General features: G+C 41.4%; 3 protein-coding genes across 3 annotated transcripts in view; 1 reads left to right on the top strand and 2 right to left on the bottom strand.

Moving 5' to 3' along the window:
• The window catches only part of LOC139394344 (zinc finger protein ZFP2-like), a 196,958-nt gene that overhangs the window by 120,633 nt on the left and 53,399 nt on the right, over window positions 1–22,926 (top strand). The window lies entirely within an intron of this gene.
• Window positions 42–22,926, bottom strand: LOC139394343 (zinc finger protein 420-like). The gene is made up of 3 exons (XM_071142390.1): window positions 22,320–22,926; window positions 454–1,674; window positions 42–286 (listed from the first exon to the last, which is right to left on the bottom strand). The coding sequence occupies exons 1-3, from the start codon at window positions 22,735–22,737 to the stop codon at window positions 42–44; spliced, it is 1,884 nt and encodes a 627-aa protein (XP_070998491.1). The 5' UTR covers window positions 22,738–22,926.
• LOC139394350 (zinc finger protein ZFP2-like) lies at window positions 14,126–19,041 on the bottom strand. Its single transcript, XM_071142399.1, has 3 exons — window positions 19,030–19,041; window positions 14,678–15,477; window positions 14,126–14,510 (listed from the first exon to the last, which is right to left on the bottom strand). Exons 1-3 carry the CDS (start codon window positions 19,039–19,041, stop codon window positions 14,126–14,128), a joined length of 1,197 nt encoding a protein of 398 aa, XP_070998500.1.

The following is a 22,926-nucleotide window of genomic DNA, read 5'->3' as shown; positions in this document are numbered from 1 at the left end:
TTGCACGTCCTGTTAAAACTAACAGCTCAAAAATAACTCCTTCATGTATGTATTTTCTGATGTTTGATCAGAGATCTTTTATCAGAGTACCTCTTGTCACACTGAACACAGCTATAAGGTTTCTCTCCTGTGTGTGTTCTCTGGTGTGATGTCAGCTTGTCAGATCTACCAAAACTCTTCCCACATTGATCACAGCTATAAGATTTCTCTCCTGTGTGTATTCTCTGGTGCAATGTCAGATGGCCAGATGTAGTAAAACTCTTCCCACATTGACCACAGCTATAAGATTTCTCTCCTGTGTGTATTCTCTGGTGTTGAGTCAAATTGCCAGATGTAGTAAAACTCTTCCCACATTGACCACAGCTATAAGATTTCTCTCCTGTGTGTATTCTCTGGTGTTGTTCAAATTGCCAGATGTAGTAAAACTCTTCCCACATTGACCACAGCTATAACGTTTCTCTCCTGTGTGTGTTCTCTGGTGTACTGTAAGAGTGCTAGATTTAGTAAAACTCCTCCCACATTGAACACAGCTATAAGGTTTCTCTCCTGTGTGTATTCTCTGGTGCAATGTCAGATAGCCAGATGTAGTAAAACTCTTCCCACATTGACCACAGCTATAAGGTTTCTCTCCAGTGTGTATTCTCTGGTGCAATGTCAGATAGCCAGATGTAGTAAAACTCTTCCCACATTGACCACAGCTATAAGGTTTCTCTCCTGTGTGTGTTCTCTGGTGTGATGTCAGCTTGTCAGATCTACCAAAACTCTTCCCACATTGATCACAGCTATAAGGTTTCTCTCCTGTGTGTATTCTCTGGTGCAATGTCAGATGGCCAGATGTAGTAAAACTCTTCCCACATTGACCACAGCTATAAGGTTTCTCTCCTGTGTGTATTCTCTGGTGCAATGTCAGATGGCCAGATGTAGTAAAACTCTTCCCACATTGAACACAGCTATAAGATTTCTCTCCTGTGTGTATTCTCTGGTGTTGAGTCAAATTGCCAGATGTAGTAAAACTCTTCCCACATTGACCACAGCTATAAGGTTTCTCTCCAGTGTGTATTCTCTGGTGCAATGTCAGATAGCCAGATGTAGTAAAACTCTTCCCACATTGACCACAGCTATAAGGTTTCTCTCCTGTGTGTATTCTCTGGTGCAATGTCAGATGGCCAGATCTAGTAAATCTCTTCCCACATTGACCACAGCTATAAGGTTTCTCTCCTGTGTGTTTTCTCTGGTGTACTGTAAGATTGCTAGATTTAGTAAAACTTCTCCCACATTGAACACAGCTATAAGGTCTCTCTCCTGTGTGTATTCTCTGGTGCAATGTCAGATGGCCAGATCTAGTAAAACTCTTTCCACATTGACCACAGCTATAAGGTTTCTCTCCAGTGTGTATTCTCTGGTGCAATGTCAGAGAGCCAGATGTAGTAAAACTCTTCCCACATTGAATACAGGTAAAATATTTCTCTCCTGTGTGGATTCTCTGATGAATTTTAATGCCTGCTGAGGAGGTGAAACTCTTCCCACAGTCAGAGCAGCAGTGAGTTCTCTTCCCTGTGGGTCTCTGTGGGTGTTTATTGAGGTGTTCTGATCTGGAGAGACTCTTCTCTGTCTCCTCAGCCTCATGAGGTTGTTGAGGCTCCCCAGAGGATCCACGATAGTCACGTCTCTCTCCTGTGTGAACAACAAAGTCAGACAGATGATTAAAGGCCCACAACAGCGGAAATCCATTGAAAAAGGTGATGCCAACAGCATAGCCATGATGTTGTACAACAATTTCTGTTCGTAATGAATGTTAAAATTATTTGACAATTGTCTTAAAATGAGCAAAAAGTCATATTTTGTCTTGTTTTCACATTAGTAGTGACATCTAAGTTGTAGACTAGAAATAAGTTATTCATGTTGTTGAAACTCTAAGCAGTGTGGTAGAAGACTTTTGGTCTACAATACAGGCCCCCCTTCTGTGTTTTCTAAAATTGCGGCACAAGGGCAATTTGACTGCAGAAACTCCTCCATGCTGATGAGGAAACCACTCGTTATGGATGTAGCATATCTGGTAATGAGGAAACCACTAGTTATGGATGTAGTATATCTGGTAATGAGGAAACCACTAGTTATTTATGTGGTATATCTGGTAATGAGGAATCCACTAGTTATGGATGTAGTGTATCTGGTAATGAGGAAACCACTAGTTATGGATGTAGTATATCTGCCAAGAGCAAAAATGGTGAATGAAGATTTTAGTTTTTCACAATGTATTCTGAATGTGAATGGGGGAAAACTCAGGGGACTAACCTCCATTTCCAGGTTGCTTATGAGAGCATTTCACACTACTTTGGATTACATTTGTAAGGATCGTTTGAATGTCCTGCTTATTATTAATATAATGATGGTGTCATCATCGCAAATCAACAGCTTTGTACTTAAAAAACACTTCAACCAGTAAAATGCTCTTTGTCTAGCTTTTCCATCAGCCTGACAATGAGGGTTTGCCAAATTGGCCCATAACTTCACCTTACAACAAATATACCTGTAATGAACGAAGAAGCACTTTGGTTGTTGTTGCATGACACACATAGTGTACTCAAGGACCCATAACAACATAGACCTACAATAGGACCCATAACTTCACCTAATAACAACATAGACCTACTGTAGGACCCATAACGTTCACCTAACAACAACATAGACCTACTGTAGGACCCATAACTTCACCTAACAACAACATAGACCTACTGTAGAACCCATAACTTCACCTAACAACATAGACCTACTGTAGGACCCCTAACTTCACCTAACAACAACATAGACCTACTGTAGGACCCATAACTTCACCTAACAACAACATAGACCTACTGTAGAACCCATATCTTCACCTAACAACATAGACCTATTGTAGGACCTATAACTTCACCTAACAACATCAACCTAATGTAGAACCCATAACTTCACCTAACAACACAGACCTACTGTAGGACCCCTAACTTCACCTAACAATAATATAGACCTACTGTAGGACCCCTAACTTCACCTAACAATAATATAGACCTACTGTAGGACCCATAACTTCACCTAAGAACAAATATAGGAAAATAGCTGTGTGTGTTGTACAAAATTCGATCAAGGAACAGTTATCTACACATTAAGAATGAAGAAGCACTTTGGTTGTTGTTGCATGTCGTGATGTTTGTCATTTGACTGGCATTCAGAAAATGATTTCTTGGATCTTCTGATGATAGTTGAACATGTGACTGTAACTAAACAGCTACAGAATTAAATAGTATGTGTAATTATTGAATAACCACGTTAATGACAGTATCCATTTGGGTGTTGTCAATAAAGTTACGATTATTATTATTATTTTTTTTTTCACCTTTATTTAACCTGTTGCGACTCTAGGGGCAGTATTTTCATTTTTGGAAAAGAAACGTTCCCGTTTTAAACGGGAAATTTTGTCAGGATAAGATGCTAGAATATGCATATAATTGACAGCTTAGGATAGAAAACACTCTAACGTTTCCAAAACTGTAAAGATATTGTCTGTGAGTATAACAGAACTGATGTTGCAGGCGAAAGCCTGAGAAAAATCCAATCCGGAAGTGCCCCATATTTTGAAAGCGCTGCATTCCAATGAGTCCCCATTGAGCTGTGAATGCCGTATCAACCAGATTACGCTTTCTACGTATTTCCCAAGGTGTCTACAGCATTGTGACGTAGTTTTACGCATTTATGTTGAAGAACAGCCGTAGGCGGCTACATTGCGTAAGTGGTCACCTGATGGCTCCCAGGGTGACTCTCGCGTAAAATACAGAGGTAGCCATTTTTCCAATCGCTTCTACTGAGAAACTAATTGTCCCGACGGATATATTATTGAATAGATATTTGAAAAACACCTTGAGGATTGATTATAAACAACGTTTGCCATGTTTCTGTCGATATTATGGAGCTAATTTGGAATATTTGTCGGCGTTGACGGGACCGCAATTTCCGGGCGATTTCTCAGCCAAACGTGAAGAACAAACGGAGCTATTTTGCCTACAAAAATAATATTTTGGGAAAAAATGAACTTTGGCTATCTACCTGGGAGTCTCGTGAGTGAAAACATCCGAAGTTCATCAAAGGTAAACTATTTAATTTGATTGCTTTTCTGATTTTCGTGACCAGGTTGCCTGCTGCTAGCTAGGCATAATGCTATGCTAGGCTATCGATAAACTTACACAAATGCTTGTCTAGCTTTGGCTGTAAAGCATAATTTCTAAATCTGAGATGACAGGGTGATTAACAAAAGGCTAAGCTGTGTTTGAATATACACTGCTCAAAAAAATAAAGGGAACACTTAAACAACACAATGTAACTCCAAGTCAATCACACTTCTGTGAAATCAAACTGTCCACTTAGGAAGCAACACTGATTGACAATACATTTCACATGCTGTTGTGCAAATGGAATAGACAACAGGTGGAAATTATAGGCAATTAGCAAGACACCCCCAATAAAGGAGTGGTTCTGCAGGGGGTGACCACAGACCACTTCTCAGTTCCTATGCTTCCTGGCTGATGTTTTGGTCACTTTTGAATGCTGGCAGTGCTTTCACTCTAGTGGTAGCATGAGACGGAGTCTACAAACACACAAGTGGCTCAGGTAGTGCAGCTCATCCAGGATGGCACATCAATGCGAGCTGTGGCAAGAAGGTTTGCTGTGTCTGTCAGCGTAGTGTCCAGAGCATGGAGGCGCTACCAGGAGACAGGCCAGTACATCAGGAGACGTGGAGGAGGCCGTAGGAGGGCAACAACCCAGCAGCAGCACCGCTACCTCTGCCTTTGTGCAAGGAGGAGCACTGCAAAATGACCTCCAGCAGGCCACAAATGTGCATGTGTCTGCTCAAACAGTCAGAAACAGACTCCATGAGGGTGGTATGAGGGCCCAACGTCCACAGGTGGGGGTTGTGCTTACAGCCCAACACCGTGCAGGACGTTTGGCATTTGCCAGAGAACACCAAGATTGGCAAATTCGCCACTGGTGCCCTGTGCTCTTCACAGATGAAAGCAGGTTCACACTGAGCACGTGACAGAGTCTGGAGACGCCGTGGAGAACGTTCTGCTGCCTGCAACATCCTCCAGCATGACCAGTTTGGCAGTGGGTCAGTCATGGTGTGGGGTGGCATTTCTTTGGGGGGCAGCACAGCCCTCCATGTGCTCACTAGAGGTAGCCTGACTGCCATTAGGTACCGAGATGAGATCCTCAGATCCCTTGTGAGACCATATGCTGGTGCGGTTGGGCCTGGGTTCCTCCTAATGCAAGACAATGCTAGACCTCATGTGTCTGGAGTGTGTCAGCAGTTCATGCAAGAGGAAGGCATTGATGTTATGGACTGGCCCGCCTGTTCCCCAGACCTGAATCCAATTGAGCACATCTGGGACATCATGTCTCGCTCCATCCACTAACGCCACGTTGCACCACAGACTGTCCAGGAGTTGGCGGATGCTTTAGTCCAGGTCTGGGAGGAGATCCCTCAGGAGACCATCAGCCACCTTATCAGGAGCATGCCCAGGCGTTGTAGGGAGGTCATACAGGCATGCGGAGGCCACACACACTACTGAGCCTAATTTTGACTTGTTTTAAGGACATTACATCAAAGTTGGATCAGCCTGTAGTGTGGTTTTCCACTTTAATTTTAAGTGTGACTCCAAATCCAGATCTCCATGGGTTGATAAATTTGATTTCCATTGATAATTTTTGTGTGATTTTGTTGTCAGCACATTCAACTATGTAAAGAAAAAAGTATTTAATAAGAATATTTCATTCATTCAGATCTAGGATGTGTTATTTTAGTGTTCCCTTTATTTTTTGGAGCAGTGTATTTCACTTGTGATTTCATTCACACATTCTAGTAAGAGTTTTTGTCCGTTGCGTTATGCTAATTAGTGTCAGTTGATGACAATTCCCCCGCATCCGGGATGGGTAGTTCCAAGAGGTTTTGTCTTTTGTTTGAAACACTCCTGTCAATGTTGAGTAAGGACGCACACCCAATTGCGCATATAGAAGTAGGACGAGTCTACCTGGCCTGCACACAAATGTAGGCCTATAAATGTGCCCATTTGGGGATGTCTGATAGTATTTCTGATTGTCTTAACGCACCACCACTAATGAGTTCTGGAGCTTCTCAAAGTAATGCTTTATTCACCTCAAACAGCAAGTAAACAAAGTCTAATCAAAATCAATTGCAAATGAGAATAGTTCCTCAAGGTATTTTCGTAAAATATTTCTAGCTCTCACCCTTTCGATAACCACTCGGCATAAAAGGGAAAAATGTAATGCTCTGATCCAGTGGAAATGTCATAAAAAACCTGATTACTTCTTATCCTTTTCACAAATAGCCTACACCTACTGTGTCTGTCCAGAACTCACAGGAGCAGGAAACTGAGGGAGGAGAATATTTTATACAATGTTGCAAGCTTGCTATCCGAGTTTCCTGACCCAGTTGATAGTTGATACAATGTTTCAAGTTTGTTGTAGACAGGCCATGTGCAGCCAATGTGATTTCTAGGATATTTATTTTTATCAAGATATTTTCTACCTGCAGAATGCAATATTTTTATTTGTTGGCTTTATGTAGGCTATTTTTTTTTTTTACAAATTTTTTTACAATAAAAGTTACTCTTAGATTTGTATAATTTTCATTAAGATTTAGATAGAATGTAGATTAATCACAGACAATAATTTTGAGATACTATTATAAATTAAATTAAACTGTTCCACGAAAATGTGCATTTGAAAATCATAATTGGCACACAGATTAGTAGAAATGAGTAGAAATGGTCCAACTGGAAAAGGTTGCCGACTGCTGGTGTAGTCTATTACTGAACATTTCTACACTGGTCATTCTAGAATATACTATATATCCTAGAAACCTGGTTAAACTATCATTATGACATCATGGATGAATTCTAGAATATACTATATATCCTAGAAACCTGGTTAAACTATCATTATGACATCATGGATGAATTCTAGAATATACTACATAGCCTAGAAACCTGGTTAAATGATCATTATGACCATATGGATGGCCAGTCGTTGTATTCATAGTGTAGTGAATTCAGAGGGAGGCCCTGAGCTGAACTCAAACCTGGGTCCAGCGACTGTCAAGTCAACACCTTATAACTGTTACGCCAAGATGTCTGAACTTCTTGACGAGGTCGCTAGGTGTTTTTTTTTTAAACCCACACAATCCAGCAATCTGCAGTTCAAACAATAACACATCTGTCATTCCACCACTGTTTTGGTAATGAAATGATTATGGGGTTTGGAGAAATGTAACTACAGACAGACAGACCTATGGATGCAAGGACTGACCATCCATGATATCAACATTATAGTTGAGGCGATACAGTGTTGATTTACATTGTTTCTAAACATTGTAATAAAAAAAGCTTATTTAGGGTTCTGATGGGGTACAACAGTTGAACTAAGCTCATGAGGCATGTGTTATATTCTTCAAGAATCAATGGCTGTAAATAAATAATTTAAAAGTCACAATATGGATGTAACAATTGCAGATTTCCGCCTTAACACCAAACATCAGTTCAACTGCAGAGTTTGTGCCTCTGTTTTTAAGACAGTACTTACCAGTGTTAATCAGGGAACGGTTTCTAAAAACCATCTTATGGCTAAATTCATCGTTAGAACCATTGGATGCCTTAAGATGCGTTTGGGAAACCGGGCCCAGATATCTAGGTTCCTCCTCTTCTCCCACCTCCTCCTTTTTCGATGTAACAGTCATCTCTCCCTCCTCTTTCACTCCATAAACTGCATCCTCCTCCTCCTCTTTCACTCTGAACGTGTCCTCCTCTTCTTTCACAGTAATGGCCTCACCCTCTACTTCTTGTTTTACTGTGATATCCCCCTCTCCTTTAGCAGAGGAGTAGCTTAGTGACCGCATGGTCGGGGATGTTAGCTAGGCTAATGCTAACTTAACCAGCCCGCTAGCTGACTAATAACAACACCGTAAATATGAAATTAAATCGGATAACTAACTAGACGATAGAAGTGGGTTAAAAACACAGTGTCTAACTCAGTTCGTCTATTTTGTCTAACAAGCTACCGAGATGTCTGACTAACTGTTGCTGCTGCTGAAAGAAGCGTTCCGTCCACTAGATTATACGTCACACCAACAACATCGCCTTAAATTCCCAGACCGCCATCTGCTGACTGGAGTGGGTAACGCAGTTGAGTAAAATGTAGATTATATCTTCAGACAACAAGTTAAAGTGTAGGAAGCATGAGTTTTTACTCACCAGTGTAACAATACAGTGTGGTTAAAGACTTAGTAAGCTAGTTGTAGTCACTTTATGGTTACCTATAAGAACATACAGTTATGTTTTTGCGTTATTACATATTTATTAACTTATTTCGGAAAATCTTCTAAACTACCCACAATGCACTATTTCCCAACGTCATGGATGATCAACTCTGTGCTACCGAGTTTGCATGCCAGTGTAACGACCGAGGTAAAGACAGTTTTAAGTTGGATATTCAACAGATATTCGTGCTTTCAAACCTCAATAGCTTTCAAACCACTTGAGCCACAGACTCCAAATAAGTGTCATGATGTTGGAAATATTGCGCACAACATTGCACAGTTCTTATTTTCACGATTTGGACATTCATTCTCTTTCCAAAGCTAATAAACATGTGGAAATGTGAGCAATATTTTGTATTCCTTGTTGAATTAGTTAGGGAGCGTAAACAAAGTACAAACTTTTTTTACATTCAAATTTCAGTCGGTCCTTGGTCATGTGATCTACTGACTTCAAACAAGGTTCAGAATGTCCACTGACTACACTTCTATATTGCACACACTTTAGTTTGTCCATTTTTATCTCACATGGTTTTACATTAAAAAAAAATTTTTATTAAAAATTCAATAGCTCCTTGGTCGTATGACCTATTGTCTGCTGACTAACCTTCCATATTGCACAGTCTGGTTTGTGTAGTGTAAAATCACAAAGTGTAACATACATTTTTCATAGTTTCAAATTTGCAATAGCTCCTTGGTCATGTCAATTACACACCTAAGAAGCATGCAGTGGATATACACCCATATTGCATAACCTCTAGTCATGTCTCTTCTATATTGTTGCACATTAATATTAGTTTGACAGTTAGATGGTTCAGTCCAGTGTTGTTGTTTACCCTTTTCTTTAATATTTAATTGGTAGTTCTAAGTAATGTACTGCTGGTCAATACATATACTGAACAGGGATGGAGAGTTAGCTGGTGAGGTGGGCTGGTCAATACATATACTGAACAGGGATGGAGAGTTAGCTGGTGAGGTAGGCTGGTCAATACATATACTGAACAGGGATGGAGAGTTAGCTGGTGAGGTGGGCTGGTCAATACATATACTGAACAGGGATGGAGAGTTAGCTGGTGAGGTAGGCTGGTCAATACATATACTGAACAGTTATGGAGAGTTAGCTGGTGAGGTAGGCTGGTCAATACAAATACTGAACAGGGATGGAGAGTTAGCTGGTGAGGTGGGCTGCAGTGGGTTTACTGGCCAATACAAATACTGAACATGTAACCACAGTAATGGTGGCCAGAAAATCAATGATTAAAAATGTAACATTGACAAATTAAACAGAAATTGTAGACCTTTAATCTTTTCCAACATGTCAACAGACACTTAACTTCAAATAAGTATGAAACATTTCACCATGTTAACTTCCTATTTATCCCTGGTTGATGTACATGTCAGTGTTAACTTCCTCTTTATCCCTGGTTGATGTACATGTCAGTGTTAACTTCCTCTTTATCCCTGGTTGATGTACATGTCAGTGTTAACTTCCTCTTTATCCCTGGTCGATGTACATGTCAGAGCCTCTTCAGTGTGGATGGGGTAGAGCAGACATTTTCAACAACAAAGACTGCACTTCCAGTTTGTGTTCTTTACTCTGTTGAACTCTTTGGTCTTCATTCCGAGGCACAGCACATGGAACCCCCGTTGGCAAAGCATTCAATCTAAAACAAAGCGGAACACGTTAGAAGTAATATCAAATATCGATGCAGTATGACGAATTAGCCATCCATTGTGTTATATCATAAATTGTCTTACATGCCGTCACTGTTGTCAAAAGATTATAAACATGTTAAATAAAGTTACTAACCCTGTCAGTCTGGGCCACATCCAGGTTCTTCATCAGTGGCACACATGAAGCAGGCTTTTTTGAACTCTGAAATCATAGGCATGAACTGAACATATGGCTGTCCCACACAACTACATAAAAATAAAGAATTGACATTTACTTTGAATTAAATGTCATTACATACCAGACATTTTTAGTATATCCTCAGCCATTTATTTCTGCAGTTGCTCCATGTGTTTTTTGAAGGTTCCATATCAATTTGGGATGTTGGGGAAGTTCTGTGCAACTTCCTTGGCCATCTACACCAAAAAATATAAAATAGAGTTTTTGACCTAATTGTCACATAACAGCTAACACTTCATTATTGAAAATATAACTATCAAACCCACATTACAAAGACCCCACAGCTATTTTAGATGTTTTTTAAATGTCATGAAAAGCACTTTACAAAGTAATTTTATTATTTATTATGGTCTGACATGTCTGCAGAAATGTTGCAATTTTGTAGTGTTTTTTTGGGGATAACTTGTTTTGTAAATATTAATTCACATTTGTGCTGACACTAAATAAACAATGAATTATTTAAGTCAATATTGTCAATATTATTATAATCTGTTTTTATAATGGAGGGAGGGTGGACAGGGAGTTAAAAAAGGAACCCCAAAAGGTTCCTTGAGCAACCATGATAAGGGGTTCTTCAAATAACTTTTTTAGCTTTTTGTCTGAAAGTATAAACCTCATCTTTATCAAATTATCCATTAAAGATACATATGGGTTGTTTAAATTGTATCTAATTATATTCCCAGTTTTACTTTATCAAATCTGTAGTAATCATTATAAACACATACAATTCATCATATTTTCATATATTTACAGAATCCATATAAAACGTAAGATATTCTCAGCGACTTGCGACAACCATTCAATTTGCTTTTTCAAGGACTCTCCATAGCTAAGAAGCAACTCTCCAAACATACTCCCAGCAGAATAAAAAAATAAAATTTTGTTTCCCAGACAATGACCATAGGATCCTCAACTGTTCTCTAACCTTTCAGAGACCACGGCAAAATCAAGCCTCCCAGGAACTATAGACCTTCCGCTGCTTTCTAAAATATCATCCCGTTTATTATCCAAATTTCAATAATCTGAGTAAGCATATTTCTTCTATATGTTACTATCCAAACGTCAGATTAAGACTCATTTCCACATCCACACAACTCTCATATCAGTCACACAATGCTATTCCCAAACATACCTAATCAATTAGTTTTTCAACAATATTTTTACCTGCAGGAATATTTTCACATTTCTATCTCATGGTTAGTTCCTAGGATAATGAAACTCATACATTTATACTCACAGCCTCCTGACTGGGCCCTGTTTACACCTCCACACAGGAATACACACTCCGAGCCTCCTGACTGGGCCCTGTTTACACCCCCACACAGGAGTACACACTCAGATCCTGACTCGGCCCTGTTTACGCCTCCAAGGTGCCCCCTCTCATAGGAAAATACACCCAGAGCCTATGAGGATTTTCTAAAAATCCACTTTAAAACAAACTAGGTGTATAGAATCTGCTCGCTGCCTCTCAAGTCTAAGGTGGGTCCATCTGCTCCGTTCCCGAAGTGTGGGCTCCATGAGATTCCAAGTTTGAGGGATCCCTCGAGGACGATTTACCCAGGTCGTCAGGAGCGGTCACCAAGTGAAGATTAACATCCCCAAATGTGGTTAATTTCTTTAATATCAAATGAGAAACAAACTTATCACACAAGTCAGATTTATTCTTAAACTAAATCTTTATTCACTTATTAATAAGGGAGCAGGTCAATACAACAGACACATATAAAGTGAATCAATTGAGTGCTCTACAATAATATTGGCTGGTCAACAAATCACCCCCAGATGATTCGTTGAGAGCCACGAGACAAAAGTACAAAGGTCTTTTATAGCCAAGATACACCCGTTTCAACCTACATGACCAACAACAGATGTATAGAACGGGTCACAAGGTTAAGATTTGTATGAAAGATACTTATAATTCTCAGCAGACAGTATCTGCTGTAAAAACAGTACTCTTTGTGTAGAAACCAGGGTCTGTCCCTGAGGTCATCTCTCCCTGGTAACATATAGAACAGAAACATTAACTCATAGTCTGGAATACTGTCTCTTTAGGTTTTAATCACCCAAAATACATTGTAAATCTCTTGTCAGTGTAACACAACTCCTAATTGTCCCTAGAATTTCTAAGCAAACAGCTGGAGGCAGGGCTTTCTCCTGTAGATCTCCAATTTAATGGAATGGTCTGCCTATCCATGTGAGATACGCAGACTCGGTCTCAACCTTTAAGTCTTTACTGAAGACTCATCTCTTCAGTGGGTCATATGATTGAGTGTAGTCTGGCCCAGGAGTGTGAAGGTAAACGGAAAGGCACTGGAGCAACGAACCGCCCTTGCTGTCTCTGCCTGGCCGGTTCCCCTCTCTCCACTGGGATTCTCTGCCTCTAACCCTATTACAGGGGCTGAGTCACTGGCAAACTGGTGCACTTTCATGCCGTCCCTAGGAGGGGTGCGTCACTTGAGTGGGTTGAGTCACTGACGTGATCTTCCTGTCTGGGTTGGCGCTCCCCCTTGGGTTGTGCCGTGGCGGAGATCTTTGTGGGCTTTACTCTGCCTTGTCTCAGGATGGTAAGTTGGTGGTTGAAGATATCCCTCTAGCGGTGTGGGGGCTGTGCTTTGGCAAAGTGGGTGGGGTTATATCCTTCCTGTTTGGCCCTGTCCGGGGGTGTCCTCGGATGGGGCCACAGTGTCTCCTGACCCCTCCTGTCTCAGCCTCCATCCAGTATTTATGCTGCAGTAGTTTATGTGTCAGGGGGCTAGGGTCAGTTTGATATATCTGGAGTACTTCTCCTGTCTTATCCGGTGTCCTGTGTGAATTTAAGTATGCTCTCTCTAATTCTCTCTTTCTTTCTCTCTCTCGGAGGACCAGGCCTCAGGACTACCTGGCATGATGACTCCTTGCTGTCCCCAGTCCACCTGGCCGTGTTGCTGCTCCAGTTTCAACTGTTCTCCCTGCGGCTATGGAACCCTGACCTGTTCACCGGATGTGCTACCTGTCCCAAACCTGCTGTTTTCAACTCTCTAGAGACATCAGGAACGGAAGAGATACTCTTAATGATCGGCTATGAAAAGCCAACTGACATTTACTCCTGAGGTGTTGATCTGTTGCACCCTCGACAACTACTGTGATTATTATGATTTGACCATGCTGGTCATTTATGAACATTTGAACATCTTGGCCATGTTCTGTTATAATCTCCACCCGGCACAGCCAGAAGAGGGCTGGCCACCCCTCATAGCCTGGTTCCTCTCTAGGTTTCTTCCTAGGTTTTGGCCTTTCTAGGGAGTTTTTACTAGCCACCCTGCTTCTACACCTGCATTGCTTGCTGTTTGGGGTTTTAGGCTGGGTTTCTGTACAGCACTTTGAGATATCAGCTGATGTAAGAAGGGCTATATAAATACATTTGATTTGATCCGATATAGTACTCTTCCATTTCAGAGCCTGGATTTTCCCCATGAGGCTAATATCCATAACATGTTGAAATCAATTCATAAGGGGGCAAACGTTTAGGCTTCTACATTGTGAAATCATTACAATACTCCTCCTACAATGATAAATAAAATAAAAAACATTCTACATTGTGACATTAATTCACTGAAATCATGAAACAACTCCTTCATGTATGTATTAACTAATATTTGATCAGAGATCTCTTATCAGATGATCTCTGGTCACAGCTATGAGATTTCAATCCTGTGTGTTCTCTGGTGTAGAGTCAGATGGCCAGATGTAGCAAATCTCTTCCCACATTGACCACAGCTATAAGTTTTCTCTCCTGTGTGTGTTCTCTGGTGTAGAGTCAGGTTGCCAGATGTAGCAAATCTCTTCCCACATTGATCACAGCTATAGGGTTTCACTCATGTGTGTGTTCTCTGGTGTAGAGTCAGGTGGCCAGATGTAGCAAATCTCTTCCCACATTGATCACAGCTATAAGGTTTCTCTCCTGTGTGTGTTCTCTGGTGTAGAGTCAGGTGGCCAGATGTAGCAAATCTCTTCCCACATTGATCACAGCTATAAGGTTTCTCTCCTGTGTGTATTCTCTTGTGCACTCTCAGATCTCCAGATTGACTAAAACTCCTCCCACATTGACCACAGCTATAAGGTTTCTCTCCTGTGTGTGTTCTCTGGTGTAGAGTCAGGTGGCCAGATGTAGCAAATCTCTTCCCACATTGATCACAGCTATAAGGTTTCTCTCCTGTGTGTATTCTCTTGTGCACTCTCAGATCTCCAGATTGACTAAAACTACTCCCACATTGACCACAGCTATAAGGTTTCTCTCCTGTGTGTGTTCTCTGGTGTCGCGTCAGCTGGTCAGATCGAACAAAACTCTTCCCACATTGATCACAGCTATAGGGCTTCTCTCCTGTGTGTATTCTCTCGTGTAGAGTCAGATGGCAAGATGACCAAACCTCTTCCCACATTGATCACAGCTATAGGGTTTCTCTCCTGTGTGTGTCCTCAGGTGTTGAGTCAGAGAGCCAGATGTTGTGAAACTCTTCCCACATTGATCACAGCTGTAAGATTTCTCTCCTGTGTGTGTTCCCTGGTGTAGAGTCAGGTGGCCAGATGTAGCAAATCTCTTCCCACATTGATCACAGCTATAGGGTTTCTCTCCTGTGTGTGTTCTCTGGTGAACTGTCAGCTCTCCAGATCGACCAAAACTCTTCCCACATTGATCACAGCTATAGGATTTCTCTCCTGTGTGTGTTCTCTGGTGTAGAGTCAGGTGGCCAGATGTGGCAAATCTCTTCCCACATTGATTACAGCTATAGGGTTTCTCTCCTATGTGTGTTCTCTGGTGAACTGTCAGCTCTCCAGATCGACCAAAACTTTTCCCACATTGATCACAGCTATAGGATTTCTCTCCTGTGTGTGTTCTCTGGTGTCGTGTCAGCTGGTCAGATTGAACAAAACTCTTCCCACATTGATCACAGCTATAGGATTTCTCTCCTGTGTGTATTCTCTGGTGTAGAGTCAGATGGCAAGATCGACCAAACCTCTTCCCACATTGATCACAGCTATAGGATTTCTCTCCTGTGTGTGTTCTCAGGTGTTGAGTCAGAGAGCCAGATGTTGTAAACCTATTCCCACATTGACCACAGCTGTAAGATTTCTCTCCTGTGTGTATTCTCTGATGAATTGTAATGCCCGATGAGGTGAATCTCTTCCCACAGTCAGAGCAGCAGTGAGTTCTCTTCACTGTGGGTCTCTGCAGGTGTTTATTGAGGTGTTCTGATCTGGAGAGACCCTTCTCTCCCTCTTCAGCATCATGAGTTTGTTGAGGCTCCCCAGAGGATCCACGATAGTCCCGTATCTCTCCTGTGTGAACAACAAAGTCAGACAGATGATTAAAGGCCCACAACAGCTGAAGTCCACTGTAAAAGGTGATGCCAACAGCGTAGCTATGATGTTGTACAACAATTGACGTCTGTAATGAATGTTAACATTATTTGACAATTGTCTTAAAATTAGCAAGAAAAGTCATAATTTTTCTTGTTTTCACATTAGTAGTAACATCGACGATTGTAGGCTAGAAATAGGATATTCATGTTGTTGAAACTCTAAACAGTGTGCCAGATGACTTTTGTTCTCCAAGGCCCCCTTCTGTGTTTGCTAAAATTGTGGTACGAGGGCAATTTGATTGCAGAAACTCCTCCCTGCTAATGAGGAAACCGATAGTTATGGATGTACTATATCTGCCTGGAACAAAAATGGTGAGCAAAGATTTTAGTTTTTCACAATGTATTCGGAATATGAATGGGGGAAAACTCAGGGGAGTAACCTCCATTTCCAGGTTGCTTATGAGAGCATTTCACACTACTTTGGATTATACATTTAAGGCTCATTTGAATGTCCTGCTTAATATAATGTTTGCTACAGTAGTATGAATTATGTGTAATTATTGAAGAACCGCGTTAATGACAGTATCCATTTGGGTGTTGTCAATAAAGTTAAGATTTAATTTTTTATTTCACCTTTATTTAACCAGGTAGACCAGTGAGATATACTTCCTGTACTACCTGCTGGAGCGCGTGCTATGGGTGGGTGTTGCTATGGTGACCAGTGAGCCGAGTTAAGGCGGCCTAGCAAAGACTTATAGATGACCTGGAGCCAGCGGGTTTGGCGACAAATATGTGATAGCAAACTGGATGCAGTCTGAGTAGAGTGTTGGAGGCTATTTTGTAAATGATATCGCCGAAGTTAAGGATAGGTAGGATAGTCAGTTTTACGAGGGTATGTTTGGCAGCGTGAGTGAAGGAGGCTTTGTTTCAAAATAGGAAGCAAATTGTAGATGCTTAATAGGAGTCTGGAAGGAGAGTTTACAGTCTAACCAGATACCTAGGTATTAGTAGTTGTCCACATATTCTAAGTCAGAACCGTCCAGAGTAGTGATGCTAGTCGGGCGGGCGGTTGCGGGCAGCGATCGGTTGAAGAGCATGCATTTAGTTTAACTTGCGTTTAAAAGCAGTTGGAGGCCACAGAAGGAGTGTTGTATGGCATTGAAGCTTGTTTGGAGGTTTGTTAACACATTGTCCAAAGAAGGGCCAGATGTATACAGAATGGTGTCATCTGACTAGAGGTGGATCAAGGAATCACCCGCAGCAAGAGCGACATCGTTGATATATACAGAGTCGGCCCGAGAATTGAACCCTGTGGTAACTCCATAAAGACTGCCAGAGGTCCGGACAACAGGCCAGGTTGATGAAGACGGCTGCACAGTACTGTCTTTTATCGATGGCGGAAATTATATTGTTTAGTACCTTGAGCGTGGATGAGGTGCACCTGTGACCAGCTCGGAAAACGGATTGCACTGAGGAGAAGGTACGGTGGGATTCGAAATGGTCAGTGATCTGTTTGTTAACTTGGCTTTCGAAGACTTTAGAAAAGGCAGGACAGGATGGATGTAACAGTTTGGGTCAAGAGTATCACCCCCTTTGAAGAGGGGGATGACTGTGGAAGAGAGGTTGAACAGACTAGTAATAGGGGTTGCAACAATGGCGGCAGATAATTTTAGAAAGAGGGTCCAGATTGTCTTGCCCAGCTGATTTGTACGGGAACAGGATTTGCAGCTCTTTCAGAACATCAGCTATCTGGATTTGGGTGAAGGAGAAGCTGGGGAGGCTTGGGCAAGTAGCTGCGGGGGGTACGGAGCTGTTGGTTGGGGTAGCCAGGAGGAAAGCATGGCCAGCCGTAGAGAAATGCTTATTGAAATTCTCGATTATTGTGGATTTATCGGTGGTGACAGTGTTTCTTAGCCTCATTGCAGTGGGCAGCTGGGAGGAGGTGCTCTTATTCTCAATGGACTTTACAGTGTCACAAAACTTTTTGGAGTTAGAGCTACAGGATGCAAATTTCTGTTTAAAAAAGCTAGCCTTTGCTTTCCTAACTGACTGTGTGTATTGGTTAATGACTTCTCTAATAAAGTTGCATATCGCGGGGACTATTCGACGCTAGTGCAGTAGGCCACAGGATGTATTTGTGCTGGTTGAGAGCAGTCTGGTCTGGAGTGAACCAAGGGCTATATCTGTTCCTAGTTGTACATTTTTTTAAAGGGGCAAGCTTATTTAAGGTGGTGAGTAAATTACAATTAATGAACAATCAGGCATCCCCTACTGAAGGGATGAGGTCAATATCCTTCCAGGATACCCGGGCCAGGTCGATTAGAAAGGCCTGCTTGCAGAAGTGATTTTGTCTACAGATTTAGGGTTGTTCCTGGTGGGTTCCTTGAAAATGTGTGTGAGATTGAGGGCATCTAGCTTGGATTGTAGGACGGCCGGGGTGTTAACCTCACTAGGGTAGGGGGCACTATTTTCACCTCCGAATGAAAGTAAACTTGGTAGATTTGGATAGAAAACACTTTAAATTTTCCAAAACTGTTAAACTAATGTCTGAGTATAACAGAACTGATACGACAGGCGATGTTCTATGTTCTGATGGCTAGCATCTGATGGAGGTTCTAGCTATAAGGTCTAACAAAAACAGCAGATCCATATCATATTGGGTGAGGCGGGTTGCCGGAAGGTATATTTAATTTAAAAATGAAAAGGATTGAAATATATTGCAATATATACAAAAAATATGAAAAAAACATACCATTTACAACAAACACGTCTTAATGCTACGCCATCTTGGATTACAAAATGACTCAGTTAAAAACCATTGGATCTAGCAAACTCAAACTATTTAGTATTTTTGTGCCCATGAAAACTGTTTTCCCAGCGTAACATAAGGAACCACTAAATGATACATAGTTCGAGTGCATTTCAGAATACAAAACAACTGTCTGACAGCAAGATCCCTTATTTAAGTTGAAGTTCATCATATGACAAGAATAACGTTATGACTATAACTACTGTTCCCTGAAGGAGGGAAACTAGGTACAACATACTATTAAATCCACGCGTCGCTGGAAGCCCCGCCTTCTACAGGTGATGAGTGAGGCTTGGATTTATTCCTTAAAATGTAATGCCGCTCTACATCAACCCAGGAAAGGGTGGGGACAAACAGGTGTTGAACCTCGATTCCCTCCTTCAGGGAAGTGTAATTATAATCAAAGTTACACTCCCTTTCAGTCGGTCAACTTCGGTACAACATACTATGGGGAAATAAAATAATTCCCCAGCCGACCCAAACGGATACTAAATGAAACGTCCCCTGGCAGACCACCCAGACCTGACCCTACAAGATGTGTCAGTTTTGTCAATTTATTCATTGTCTTTCATTTGAAACACTCCTGTCAATGTTGAGTAAGGACGCACACCTGATTACCCATTTAGAAGTAGGATTAATCTATCTGGCCTGCACACAAATGTAGGCCTATAAATGTGCCCATTTGGGGATGTCTGATAGTATTTCTGATTGTCTTAACACACCAACACTAATGAGTTGTGGAGCTTCTCAAAGTAATGCTTAATTCACCTCAAACAGCAAGTAAACAAAGTCTAATCAGAATCAATTGCAAATGACAATAGTTCCTCAAAGAATTTTTGTAAAATATTTCTAGATCTCGCCCTTTCGATAACCACTCGGCATAAAAGGGAAAAATGTAATGCTCTGATCCAGTGGAAATGTCATAAAAAACCTGATTACTTCTTATCCCTTTCACAAATAGCCTACACCTACTGTGTCTGTCCAGAACTCATTGGAGCAGGAAACTGAGGGCCTAGAATATTGTATACAATGGTGCAAGCTTGCTATACGAGTTTCCTGACCCAGTTGATAGTTGATACAATGTTTCAAGTTTGTTGTAGACAGGCCATTTATCGGGATATTTTCTACCTGCAGAAAGCAATGTTTTTATTTGTTGGCTTTATGTAGGCTTTTTTTTTTTACATAGTTGGCAATGGCAATAAAAGTTACTTTTAGATATCTATAATTTTCATTTAGATTTAGATAGAATGTAGATTAATCACAGACAATAATTTTGAGATACTATTATAAATTAAATGAAACTGTTCCACGAAAACGTGCATATGAAAATCATAACTGGTACACAGATTGGTAGAAATGGTCAGATACATTTGCACTCCAACTGGAAAAGGTTGCATACTGCTGGTGTAGTCTATTACTAGTCTATCTATTTGTAGTCTATTACTGCAAACTTCAGGAGCAGAACGGCAGAATTTACAAAGTCCAGCAGCAGTTGACGAGCGGCTCCCCCCGGTCAGGTTATGTTGACGAGCGGCTCCCTCCGGTCAGGTTGTGTTGACGAGCGGCTCCCTCCGGTCAGGTTGTGTTGACGAGCGGCTCCCTCCGGTCAGGTTGTGTTGACGAGCGGCTCCCTCCGGTCAGGTTGTGTTGACGAGCGGCTCCCTCCGGTCAGGTTGTGTTGACGAGCGGCTCCCTCCGGTCAGGTTGTGTTGACGAGCGGCTCCCTCCGGTCAGGTTGTGTTGACGAGCAGCTCCCTCCGGTCAGGTTGTGTTGACGAGCGGCTCCCTCCGGTCAGGTTGTGTTGACGAGCGGCTCCCTCCGGTCAGGTTGTGTTGACGAGCGGCTCCCTCCGGTCAGGTTGTGTTGACGAGCGGCTCCCTCCGGTCAGGTTGTGTTGACGAGCGGCTCCCTCCGGTCAGGTTGTGTTGACGAGCGGCTCCCTCCGGTCAGGTTGTGTTGACGAGCAGCTCCCTCCGGTCAGGTTGTGTTGACGAGCGGCTCCCTCCGGTCAGGTTGTGTTGACGAGCGGCTCCCTCCGGTCAGGTTGTGTTGACGAGCGGCTCCCTCCGGTCAGGTTGTGTTGACGAGCGGATCCCTCCGGTCAGGTTATGTTGACGAGCGGCTCCCTCTAGTTATGACGTCGAGTAATTTGTGTGTCTTAATTATTTAATTAAACAGAATGCTTCACTTCACTAGGGTAGGGGACAGCATTCAGAATTTTGGATCAAAAGCGTGCCTAAATTAAACTACCTGCTACTCAGGCCGAGAAGCTAGGATATGCATATAATTAGTAGATTTGGATAGAAAATATAAAGTTTACAAAACTGTTAAAATAATGTCTGTGAGTATAACAGAACTGATATGGCAGGCGAAAACCTGAGGAAAATCCATCCAGGAAGTACTATTATTTTGAAAGGCTGTTTTTCCATTGAAAGCCTATCCACCATACAAAGACTTAGGACCCAGGTCACGATCTCTATGGCTTCTTCTACATGTGGTCATTCTTTAGGCATTGTTTCAGGCTTTTACTCTGAAAAATGAGGGAGATATATATCCACCATAATTTGCAAATAAATTCATAAAAAATCCTACAGTGTGATTTTCTGGATTTTTTTTCTAATTTTGTCTGTCATAGTTGAAGTGTACCTATGATGAAAATTACAGGCCTCTCTCATCTTTTTAAGTGGGAGAACATGCACAATTGGTGGCTGACTAAATACTTTTTTGCCCCACTGTACATCCTAGAAACCTGGTTAAACTATCATTATGACATCATGGATGAATTCTAGAATATACTATATAGCCTAGAAACCTGGTTAAACTATCATTATGACATCATGGATGAATTCTAGAATATACTATATAGCCTAGAAACCTGGTTAAACTATCATTATGACATCATGGATCAATTCTAGAATATACTATATAGCCTAGAAACCTGGTTAAACTATCATTATGACATCATGGATTAATTCTAGAATATACTATATATCCTAGAAACCTGGTTAAACTATCATTATGACATCATGGATGAATTCTAGAATATACTATATAGCCTAGAAAACTGGTTAAATTATCAATATGACCTCATGGATGGCCAGTCCTTGTATTCATAGTGTATTAAATTCAGGGGGTAGCCCTGAGCTGAACTCAAACCTGGGTCCAGCGACTGTCAAATCAACACCTTATAACTGTTACGCCAAGATGTCTGAACTTCTTGACGAGGTCGCTAGGTGTTGGGTTAAGGTTTCTACAATATCATTCTCTATGAATTTGAGAGTGGTTACACTTCTCCTTCCCCCATCCCTCAGCTGTTAACCAAGTCTCTGGGCAGCCATTTTGTTGCTGTTTAAAAAAAAACACAAAACCAAGCAATTTGCAGTACAAACAATAACAAATCTGTCATTCCACCACTATTTTGGTAATAAAAGATTATGGGGTTGGAGAAATGTAACTACAGACAGACCTATGGATGCAAGGACTGACCATCCCTGATATCAACATTATAGTTTTAACCATGTTGAGGCGGCAGGCTAGCCTAGTGGTTAGAGCGTTGGACTAGTAGGTTGCAAGTTCATATCCCCGAGCTGACATGGTACAAATCTGTCAATTAACCCACTGTTCCTAGTCCGTTATTGAAAATAAGAATTTGTTCTTAACTGCTATACAGTGTTGATTTACATTGTTTCTAAACATTATAGTAAAAAAAGCTTATTTGGGGTTCTGATGGGGAACAACAGTTGAACTCAGCTCATGTGTTATATTCTTCAAGAATCAATGGCTGTAAATAAATAATTTAAAAGTCACAATATGGATGTAACAATTGCAGATTTCCACCTTAACACCAAACATCAGTTCAACTGCAGAGTTTGTGCCTCTGTTGTTAAGACAGTACTTACCAGTGTTAATCAGGGAACGGTTTCTAAAAACCATCTTATGGCTAAATTCATCGTTAGAACCATTGGATGCCTTAAGATGCGTTTGAGAAACCGGGCCCAGATATCCAGGTTCCTCCTCTTCTTCCTCCTCCTTTTTCGATGTAAAAGTAATCCCCTCCCCCTCCTCTTTCACGCCATAAACAGCATCTTCCTCTCCTTTTACTGTGACATCATCCTCCTCTTTCACTCTGAACGCGTCCTCCTCTTCTTTCACAGTAACGGCCCCACTCTCTACTTCTTGTTTTACTGTGATATCTTCCTCGTCTTTCACTCTGAACGCGTCCTCCTCTTCTTTCACAGTAAAGGCCCCACTCTCTACTTCTTGATTTACTGTGATATCCTTCTCTTCATTAGAAGGAGAGTAGCTTTGTGACCGCATGGTCGGGGAAGTTACCTAGCTAGGCTAATGCTAACTTAACCAGCCCGCTAGCTGACTAATAACAACAACACCATAAATATGAAATTCAATCGGATAACTAACTAGACGACAGAAGTAGGTTTAAAACACAGTGGCTAATATACACTAAAGCGTCTAAAGAGCTTTATTGGTTCGGCTATTTGTCTAGCA

This window comes from Oncorhynchus clarkii, unplaced genomic scaffold, assembly GCF_045791955.1.
Source record: "Oncorhynchus clarkii lewisi isolate Uvic-CL-2024 unplaced genomic scaffold, UVic_Ocla_1.0 unplaced_contig_399_pilon_pilon, whole genome shotgun sequence".
Classification (NCBI taxonomy): domain Eukaryota; kingdom Metazoa; phylum Chordata; class Actinopteri; order Salmoniformes; family Salmonidae; genus Oncorhynchus; species Oncorhynchus clarkii.
Note: the sequence above shows the minus strand (reverse complement) of the source record. Positions and strands in the feature narration are given on the sequence as shown.